The following is a 10,852-nucleotide window of genomic DNA, read 5'->3' as shown; positions in this document are numbered from 1 at the left end:
AACTTCGATCTCTTGTCATTTGCCAAAAATTAGCAATATGCGATGCGACCTTTGGACTCGGAGAAGTTGATGTCAACGGAGGAGCAACACAACAGGGCACGGCCCTCCGCAAAAGTGGACGCTGTCCTACGGGCACTGCAGATTTGGGACACAGTAGTCCGTGGCCCTTACCCACCACCATTCTATTGATGTCTTTCTTCCCCACGCGAAATGCAATAAAGCCCCTTTCCATTTCTTATACGCGCTCATAAAAAAGAAAAAAAATAAATTATTAAAGCATGATATTTATTATTAGCCTTCAATTTAATAATTTAAACTTTTAGATAAAGGAATAATCTAATATGATGTCAAAGTTCTGATTATCAGGAATTTCTGAATTCTAATCTTATCATTCGTTTTTATTCTCAACATTATTTATCATCTATTTATTTCTCCAAACACTTATTATCTGACAATATTTGTCATCTGACATTATTTTAGGCCTAATTGCCCATCTCCAGCTATATATTGCTACCTAGCTTCCTCTTCTTTACCGAACAGTGAACACCATCACGTGTCCTTATTCTTCTTCTTCTCTCTGGTTTGCAATGTATAGTCTTAGGGGAAAAAGAGGAGCAGAGCATTTGGCGACTCTGCTGCCCATCTCTGCTCTGTTTCTCTTGTTCCTTGTCGCCACAGTGACTACTCTTCGCAAGAGTTCTCCAAAAACTTCAGAATTGCATATTCAGAAGCACATGCAGGTGGCTGAGTCCCTTTGCGATGGCACGTTGTACCCAGAGCTCTGCGTCTCCACTCTCTCCACCATCCCCGACCTCACCTCCAAATCCCTCCCCTACATCCTCTCCGCCACCGTCAACCACACCATCCGCGAGGTTCGCTCCTCCGAATCCAACTGCTCCAGCATCCTCAACAGCCGCACCTACCTCGACGAACGCCAGCGTCGCGCCCTCGACGACTGCATCGAGCTCCTCGACAACACCGTTTCGGAGCTCCTCGCCTCCGTCGCCGACCTCGCCGCCTCCAAGCATTACTACCACGACCTGCAGACTCTGTTCAGCGCCGCCATCACGAACCAGTACACCTGCCTCGACGGCTTCGCCTACTCCGAGAAGAAGGAAATCAGAAATTCCATCGAGGACAGAATGTACGAAATTGGACACCTCGTGAGCAACTCTCTGGCGATGCTGAAGAAGCTGCCGAGAGCGCAGAAGAGGGCGAGGAGGGCGCCGGAGGTGTTCTCGGAGTACGGAGGAATGGAGGGGGGGTTCCCGGAGTGGGTGTCCCGGAAGGACCGGCGGCTGCTGCAGACGGCGGCGAACCAGACGAAGTACAACGCCGTGGTAGCGAAGGACGGGAGCGGGCACTTCACGACTGTGGCGGCGGCGGTGGAGGCCGCGCCAAACATGAGCAGCAAGAGGTACGTGATATACATAAAGGCGGGGGCGTATCTGGAGAACGTGGAAGTGGGCAGGAAGAAGACGATGCTTATGTTCGTGGGGGACGGCATTGAGAAGACTGTGATTAAGGCTAGCCGGAACGTCTTCGACGGTTGGACCACCTTCCGATCAGCCACCGTCGGTGAGTTCAATTCCAACTTTAAACTTTCAAATTTAGTCTGAATTACTTGCGTACCTAGCTCATTCCTGTTGATTCTTTTTTTTTTTGTGTGAGTTTAAGAATATTTGACGTGCACGTGATGACATTTTGAAATGTCTGTATCGTGATAATATAAAATATAAATGGGACGCAATGATTTTTTTTTTTTTGAATATGCACTGGGTATCCGCATCTGTTTTACGGTTCATGTGACTAATGCTACGTCCCTTAAAGTTGATTCTACAACTTCAAAATGATGGTAAATTCAAGAATTCAGGGATGAAAATGAGTCTGGAAGAATTTGAGCACCTGATATTTTTGATCAGTGTCACGTGGTCCATGGGGCACTGCAGCATTTGTATTCTTCGCTAAAAAATAACGTTTTAAAATTTTCTAAAAAATATATATTGACTGTACATATAATTTTCTTAAAATAGAAATCGAAACTAGAAATAACCAATTGTCAGTGTCAGAGTTCAATGATGAAGGAATGCACCCGCGGCCTACTAAAGGAGTGGTACTGCTAGTTGTGCATTGCTTTTTGAAAATGAGGTTTCCTGCATGATTTATTTTTATTTTTGGCTGCAAGCTGTAAGCTAGGGTAGCGTTTATTTCCTTTCCATATTCACATATAATATTAATTATTAATTTTCAATTGCTCTTTTCCTTTTATTTAGCACTTAAATACAAATTCCAACGTAATAAATCTTAACAAGATTTTCTCAATTAAGTAGAATAATATGATAATATTAGCAGTGTACGTGGGTGCGCGATTGACCTCACATCATGCTCATTGATGGGCACACAATATTAAAATATATGAATACTTTTTTCTTTTTTTCTTTTTTTAAACTTATTATTTGTTACCTTCGTCGGAATTTATTTGTCGGCAACCTATGATAGCTAACTAGCGTCTCGTGGCCTATCGGAATTGCATGTTGGCGAGCAAGTTAATTGTCTCATAATTAGAATATTAATATATATATATATATATATATATAAACAGATCCAGATAAGGTAAGCATGGAGTGCCGGTGATGGGTTAATTGATTTTGGACAGCAGCAAATGGGCAAACATACTTTCTGTTTTTATTTATTTATTTACTAGTACCCTCAATTTTCTTCTGCATAGGTTTTGGCTTTTGACTTTCCATTTAATTTTTTCTTTTTAAAATTGGGATATTTCACTATTTCAGCGGTGGTGGGAAACGGGTTCATAGCAAAAGGCATAAGCATAGAGAACACGGCGGGACCCAGCAAGCATCAGGCGGTGGCGCTACGCAGCGGCTCCGACCTCTCCGCCTTCTACCAATGCCGCTTCGTGGGGTACCAGGACACCCTCTACGCCCACTCCAACCGCCAGTTCTACCGCGACTGCGACGTCTACGGCACCGTCGACTTCGTCTTCGGCAACGCCGCCGTCGTCTTACAGAACTGCAATCTCTACGCCCGCAAGCCAAATGAAAACCAGAAGAACATCTTCACCGCTCAGGGCCGCGAGGACCCCAACCAGAACACCGGCATTTCCATCCTCAATTCCAAGGTCGCCGCCGCCGCCGACCTCATCCCTGTCCAGTCCTCCTTCAAGACCTACCTGGGCCGCCCGTGGAAGCTGTACTCCCGGACCGTTTTTCTCCGGTCGAACATTGGGGACCTAGTGGACCCGGCGGGGTGGCTGGAGTGGGACGGCAAGTTTGCGCTGAGCACGCTGTATTACGGAGAATATATGAACCGGGGCGCCGGGTCGAAAACCAGCGCCAGAGTAACTTGGCCGGGGTTCAGGGTGATCAACAGCTCCACGGAAGCCAGTAAGTTCACTGTAGGGTCTTTCTTGCAAGGGGGTCAGTGGCTGCCGCCCACCGGCATCCCGTACTACCCCGGGTTGAGTTGATCGGATTGGGCCGGGTTCGGTTCGGGGTCGAGTCGAACCCTAAATTTCTTTTAATAAAATTTATGTATTTTATGTGATTGAAGCAGGGTCGATCGTGGCTTGGAGTCAAATCACAAATGTGTTGGAATGTTGATCTTCATCCACCGGCGTAGAGTTGTTATGTTCAGTATTTAGTGCTTTGGGTTAGAATAAATTAAAATTTAATTGTGGTTTTTGAATATAATATATAAAAATATATGATTTACTTTAGGCATATTGCAGGTGGTATATATTAATATGATTGGATTACGGCTGGCTGATATATCAATTTATAATGCCTCTAGCGGGTAGGTGCGCCTAGAAATTTGAATGGCACTTCCTTACTTTTCTATGTGTATTATTTTGATATCAATCCATTATGAGTTTTGCATTATTATAACTGGTACATGAACAAATAGATTCTATAATTTTCATATACTATAGACTAACTATAGTTGCAAAACATATTGAATCATATAGGCCTCTATCATTATGAGCCTAATCATAAATTAGTATAATTGTGATAAATTAATAAAAAAATTCATGTATCAATTAAAAGATGACATGTGCAAGCAGCATTGTTTTTAAAGTTATGTTTGCAAAAAATGGTATATGCATATATTCATTGCAACTTATCTATAATATTGATTATTTTATTTATTTACTCACTTTTGACAAAATAAAAATTATTTCACACGCTATTGGGAGGAGTAGAGTGAAAAAAAAAAAAAAAATGTGAAACAAAATGAAAGAGTAGAAAAAGAAGATTGGGAGAGAACTTGGTTTTTTTTTTTTTTGGGTAAAAAAGATAGCAACATTCAAGGGAAAAACAAGGGTAGGCTTTTTACAACATCTAAATATAGAATAAACTAATTATAGCTCTAACCATATTGTTCTACCATCCAAAATTGTTTGTCTATCTTGTCGCGACGTCCTAGAGACGGGTCTTGGGAGGTAAGAGAATAAAATATATGAATATGGAAAATTTTGAATTTGGAGTTGCCACTAACCTATTTTTCCTTGGTGTGGTTAGAACACATAATTACTACTCATTTGATTGGTCACTATACTAAACCTAGATCAAAGAACTAGTAATCTCAGTCTACATATACCGAGATTGGGATCGGGAGTTTTGTTATGCGATGGGAAGGTATTCACACACATACACGCCCATTCTATGCACGGTATCTAATTAATTAAGAATTATCCACAAATTAAATTTATTAACCTTTTAAATAACTCATTTTAAAATAAATAAATGAATAAATGTACAAAATTAACGGGAGATTGGACAATCGAGATGTGACTTAAGAATATCTAATAAGACCTCCAAAAGAGGGGATCTTGTTAGAAAAAAACCCCCCCTCAAAGCCAATACACGTGAGGTCTAAAAAAGCCTCACTGCCCTTTTTAAAATCATAAAGCCACACTCATGGAAAAATCAAGAAAATCATCCAAAATTTATTTTAAAAATATTCTTAGATTTTTCAAAATTCTACATAACTTTTTCTAAGCATTTTAACATTTTTTTTTCAAAAATTTCTAGGATTTTTCAAAGATTTTTCCTCATTTTTTTGAGTCAAAATAACTCAAAATATTTTTTCCTCTTTCTGCGGATTTTTTAAAATATTTTTCTCTAATTTTTAAAATTAAAAATTAATTAAATACACACACACACACACACACACACACACACACACACACACACACACACACATATATATATATATATATATATAAATTTTGAAGTTGGTCAACCAGTTCAATTGAATTGAACTGAGTCGAACCCAATGGATGCCACATGTCCCACCCATAGTGGTGACACATAGCCTTTTTTTTATTATATAATTGTAGTAAGGTGACATCACCCTGACACGTGTCAGCGTCCAGTTGCTCCCCTTTTATCTTTTAAAAAAAAAAAAAAAAAATTGAAATAAGGTGATGTTGTGAATTATGTCTCATATACAAAGAGAAAATATGAAAGAAGTCAAGGTGTAATAGAGTAAAGGAAAATCGTCAACGATTTTTAGGAAAACCATTGATGGTTTGGCTCGGTACAAACTGCGTAGATTTTTTAATTTTGAATATTTGGACGTTATTTTGATTGGGTTTCGGGGGGAAACTTCCGAGAAAGCTTATATATACATATAATACATTGTATATTGTTTGCCTCTTGTGCCTTGGTGTGCTTTTATGTCTTTTGTATGCTAAGGATGTTAATGGTTGATTGAGAGTGTTCTTTAGAGGATTAATGTATTGTTCATGTAATTTGGACAAGGAAATAGTAAATTCTTATAGTTTGTTCCTACAGATGTAGGCTTTGTCTAACCACGTAATTCCTAATATCATTGTTCTTGTTATTATTTTCTTTATATTTCTATGGTTGTGGAAGTATTTGGTATATTCACTATTTAGATTATTGCAAGTACATGTTTGATCCTTCACACAAATTGTTATTCCATTGTGTGTTGTTTGAGGGCTTTTACACAATAGGTGACATCAGCATGACGTCACCCTGACACATGTCAATACCCCGTTGACTCTAACCTGAAAACATAGATTGTTGAGGTGGCGAAGATTTGACTATCCAGAGAAAGCACATATTAGACAGTTGATCTTTAGCCATGTTGCCCCATCTTCCTTGGTCCAGAACGTGCCATGTGTCACTGCACAGTGGTGACACGTGGCCCACTATCTCCAAATATAAAATCATTTTTTTTTTTTTTTTCATTTTTTTCCATTTTTTAAATTCTCTCTCTCTCTCTCTCTCTCTCTCTCTCTCTCTCTCTCTCTCTCTCTCTCTCTCTCTCTCTCTCTCTCTCTCACAAATCTTCTCTGTTCTCTGTTCATTCTCCTTCCCCGTTCTTTGTTCCTTTCCCTATTATCTGTTTATTACTTTTAATTTCATGTTCTCTATTTGCTTCCTTTCTTGTTCTTTGTGTGCTTCATTTCTTGTTCTCTGTCTATTCTCCCTTCTTGCACCTATTTCCATAAAGCATTCTCTTTCCTATGAGATGCCCCTCTCTTTTAAGGTTTTCAAATGTGTGAGTTTTTTTCAGATCAGTGATGCTATCCCTCGATCTAATCCCTTAGATCTATTTTCTTGTTTCTCTCACCTTTTCCCTCTCTTTTTTCTAGTTTAATGATCTAACATATGATTTTTTATCTTTTCTACAAGTTTTGATCTACATAAAGGGTGAGGGGCTCTCATATCTATTAGGAACTCCAGATGAGTATCCTTTACCTCTTTGTTTTGTGCTTTAGATTGGTTGTTCTGGATTTTTTGTTTTGGGTTTGGTTCAGTGCTCTAAGTTAAACTTGGTTATGGATTCTGAGTCGAACAGGGTTCTAGGTGTGTCAACTCACCTCAAACCAGTGAGTAAGGGTTGAGTTGACTCGAGCGAGTCAACTCGCTTGGGTGAGTGCTGGGTTGACCTAGGTGAGTTAATTCACTTGGTCTCGAGGGGGCCTGGGTTTGATTTGGTAATGGGTGGACTTAAGCCTACTTTTGGGCCTAAATTGGATGGGCTCTAGGAATGAGGCTTGGGGTTCAAGGTCTATTTGGGTCAAGGATTAGTGGACTTTTAAAAAATGTGGGCCTTCTAATTTTTTTTAACTGGCTTTTTGGTTAGTTTTAAAAGTGTGGGCTTTGAGGTTTTTCAAAACTGGTCTTGGGGCTTGTTTAAATGTGGGCTTTGAGGCTTTTCAAAATTGGTCCTAGGGGCTTGTTTATAAATGTAGTTGTTGGCCTAACTAGGCTTTTCAATCAGTTTTGGTAATAACAAATAAAAGACATTTTAATTTTGGAAAGTTAAGTTTTGATGTTTAAGGAAAACAAGGATTATTGTGGACCATCAAGTTTGATGACCTTCAAAAAAAGTCAACAAGAAGCTCAATATGGCTTAATATTTGGCTCATGCAAACATCCAATGGACTTCGAAAGCAACAAGGGAATGGACGATTTCAAAAGATTAGCAAATAAGATTCTTAGGAAAACCAATGTAAGTACTTCAAGGGTTAAATATTTATTGAAATATCTTTTGAAGCTTTCTTAGGGATTATGTGGACTCAGAGATTTTCTAAAAGTCCCGGAATAAGTTTTATAAAGTTCAAAAGAAAGAGAGCAAATCAGTTTTTAACACTAAAAGAAAAAATAAGAAAAAGAAGTCAGTTCAGATGACTGAACTTCAATTTCAGATGATTGAACTTCAACTTCAGATGACTGAAGAATTTCTTCAGACGTTTGAAGAATAAGTTCAGACATCCGAAGATTTTCTGGGAAGAAACAGCAATAGGCGGTAGTAGTTTAGATGACTAAACTTGGACTTCGGTCGTGTGAACCAGACTCTTCGATCATCTAAAACTCCTCTTCGGTTTGTCTGACCCTGTGTCCAGTTAATCTTTTTTGAGGACTTGGGAACTTCAGATGATTGAACTTGAGTGTTCAGCCATCTGAACACTGTTCAACGGGAAATTTGTTTTTAAATTTAGTATTCTAAATATCAGTTGCTTGGGCTCCAAACTTTCTAAAAACTTGAAAATACTTCAAGGAAACTTTAGCAACAAGGAAACTCATCTGAATGCCTATAAATATGTGGTTTTTCAACTCCAAATACACCAAGTCTTGAAAATCTCTCCTAAGCTCTCTTTCTCTAAAAGTTTCATTTTGTTCATCTCTTGCAAACTGAAAGTGCTGTGATTCTGAGATTCTTGATCATCAGTCCTTGAAGTTATATTGCTGATTTCTCATATGGAGAAAAGGGAGTTTGGTGAAATCTTTTTTAAGCTTCAACAGTGTATTTCATTCTTGATATTTAAACTTTTGAAGTACATAGTTTTGAATCGTACTAACTTGCTCTTTGTGGGAGCATTCTTTGTACACAATCTTCTTATTGCTTTTCTCATAAATTTTGGATGATTCCAGGTTGTTGGATCATTGACCAAACGAGGGTATATTTTTTGGAGAAGGCGGGCTCTCGCCTTAACAAAGGAGTGGTTGTAATCGGTGATTGTTCCACCCGATAAAGAAACTGCAAATAATGGAATCCTTTGATAGGTTTTGTAAAGGGTGAGGATGTAGGCTGTGTTGAAACCGAACCTTGTAAAAATCTCATGTTATTCTTTCTTTTCTCCGCTCTTTATTTTTCAATAATATTTACAATTTATGTGGTTGTTCTAAAATTGAAAAACTCTAAGTATTTGGTTATTAAATAGACCAGAAGATAATTTGTTTTGGATTGATCAGCATTGATTGCGGAAATCGAAAGGAACTACATTGGTTGATCATTCTTAACTTATTAATCTGAAAGTTTGTTTAAAAGCTGAATATTGGAAGGAATTGTGCATAAGATTTTATTTAACACAAAGCTTATACTAGTATAGCAAATTTTCTTATTATTGATTAAGTGGTTAATTATCTTGTTCATTGGTTGAGTTTATTAATCTTGTGATTACGTTTAAGTATTAATTAAAGTAATAAAACAAAAGAATTAAAAAAGGAAAAAAATCTTAAAATCCCAATTCACCTCCGTCTTGGGATGCTATTCCTAGTTTCAGTAGGTTTCAGGGCTTTATTAAAATTGCGCTTGTAACGCCTTGACCCTCTACACGAGCGTAGAATGCTACTAAAACATAACATACATATTTTTCTGATACCATAAATAAATACAACCAGGCCTAACAAAGGAAGACGGGTGTTCCATAGTGATCATCATATACATACACAATGCAAATCACATACTAATGCATCAAACACATACCAGAGTTTCTAACTGTTCCCAACTACATACCAAATCCAAATCACAATATTACAAACCCCAAAAGCATAAAACTACTATCTATGTCTCACCAACTTTGATAATATCTAACAACTGTCTATCACCAGCCCGGTGGTACGCTAGACTTGATCCCTCAAAGGACCTGAACATGATTTGTATGATAAGGTGAGACATATCTCAGTAAGACAGATCATATTATTATCAGTGTGTGGCTAGCATGAGATTTCATGTAAACATATATTTGATATTATTTAAATATATTTAACTGGCATTTTAAAATTGTACTAAATTGAATATCTGAAACTACATAATTTTTGAGTAATGTACTGCTAGCTCAATATAGCCCATTTTATAGTAAATATGCCTGTATATGCCTAGAAGATACAACCTGGATGGCGAAAATAGAGTCTTCACGCTGTCACATACTACTACGACATGCTTCCCCCCCATGACGGGTTGTGCAACCTTAGGCTGGACCTAACATATAGTCGACTAATGATAGCTAAGTCAAACTAGGCAGTAAGTATGATTGAGCCTACCCCATAACCGAAATTCTACATCGGAGGGTCACCTGGAATTCTACATCGAATGGGGCCCCAAAATTCTACATCGGGAAGTACTCCCCAGGACTCCAATTGACTATCCAACACAACAATCTATCTAAGACATGTGGTTGCATTATCTCCCAACATATAGCTACGGTACTGTACTCATAACATAACATTATATCACAGGACTCTAAAATCATATATGACAATTTATATCGTAATACGGGAATCATAATTCATTTTCATAAAATTGTATAAAACATAAACTGTTTGTAATTCTATGGAGTATCTGTCATAAATTGTCTTGATATAAAATCGGCATATCATACTTGGCAATTAGCCATCATATCACATATTGGCTTATAGCCATCATATCATATCTCGACTTATAGTCGTCATATCACATCTCAACATCTAATGGCTGTACTCATGCCACACAACTTATCACCTAGTAAATCATAAATAAAAATATTGCTTGAGAAAAAAGACACTGTGCTGAAAATAGGGGTATAAGTATCTCCAAGTTGTTATTTTACTGAAATATAAATACATAGTCAAATACAAGAAAAAAGGAGATAATCAACCCTACCACCTTTGATTTGTATTAAAACATGCCTACAGTTTGAAATCACAAATTCCAATCAGTGAAAACGTTAAGAAAGTTTAGTACTTTAATCCAAAAATATCTTATTCAAATTTAATCGGTTGGTTTTTTAAAAAAAATCGACTAACCGAACCCTAGGCTTGGAAACCCTAGAAAAGCCATAACTATATACATATAAACATATCTAGTATTTCAATCGGTTAAAACTTGCAAGAGTCTTCTTATTCTCGGTTTTAATTTTAGCAACCCGCGCTTTGCATAAACACCACACAATATATATAAATGCTGAAAGTAAAGAGAAGGGTAAGGATGAGATCGAGATTTTTACGAGGTTCGACTTATCCCCAGTCTATGTCTTTTCCTTAAGCCAATAGCACCTAAGGATTCCACTATAGCACTCCTTTCTGGATGGAGGAAA

At 37.8% G+C, this 10,852-nt stretch overlaps 1 protein-coding gene across 1 annotated transcript; it reads left to right on the top strand.

The window, feature by feature from the left end:
• The first annotated feature begins 574 nt into the window (after positions 1-574).
• LOC131155433 (pectinesterase) lies at positions 575-3,734 on the top strand. The gene is made up of 2 exons (XM_058108565.1): positions 575-1,578; positions 2,793-3,734. The coding sequence occupies exons 1-2, from the start codon at positions 588-590 to the stop codon at positions 3,485-3,487; spliced, it is 1,686 nt and encodes a 561-aa protein (XP_057964548.1). The 5' UTR covers positions 575-587; the 3' UTR covers positions 3,488-3,734.
• The last annotated feature ends 7,118 nt before the right edge of the window (positions 3,735-10,852 follow it).

Source organism: Malania oleifera, chromosome 5, assembly GCF_029873635.1.
Source record: "Malania oleifera isolate guangnan ecotype guangnan chromosome 5, ASM2987363v1, whole genome shotgun sequence".
NCBI lineage: Eukaryota > Viridiplantae > Streptophyta > Magnoliopsida > Santalales > Ximeniaceae > Malania > Malania oleifera.
The sequence above is the reverse complement of the archived record's forward strand: the minus strand, read 5'-3'. Positions and strand labels throughout refer to the sequence as shown.

Excerpts from the sequence above, each read along its gene's own strand:
- LOC131155433 (XM_058108565.1), top strand. The coding sequence starts at position 588 with ATGTATAGTCTTAGGGGAAAAAGAGGAGCAGAGCATTTGGCGACTCTG. Across the intron at positions 1,579-2,792 it reads CTTCCGATCAGCCACCGTCG|CGGTGGTGGGAAACGGGTTC; the intron begins GTGAGTTCAATT and ends TCACTATTTCAG.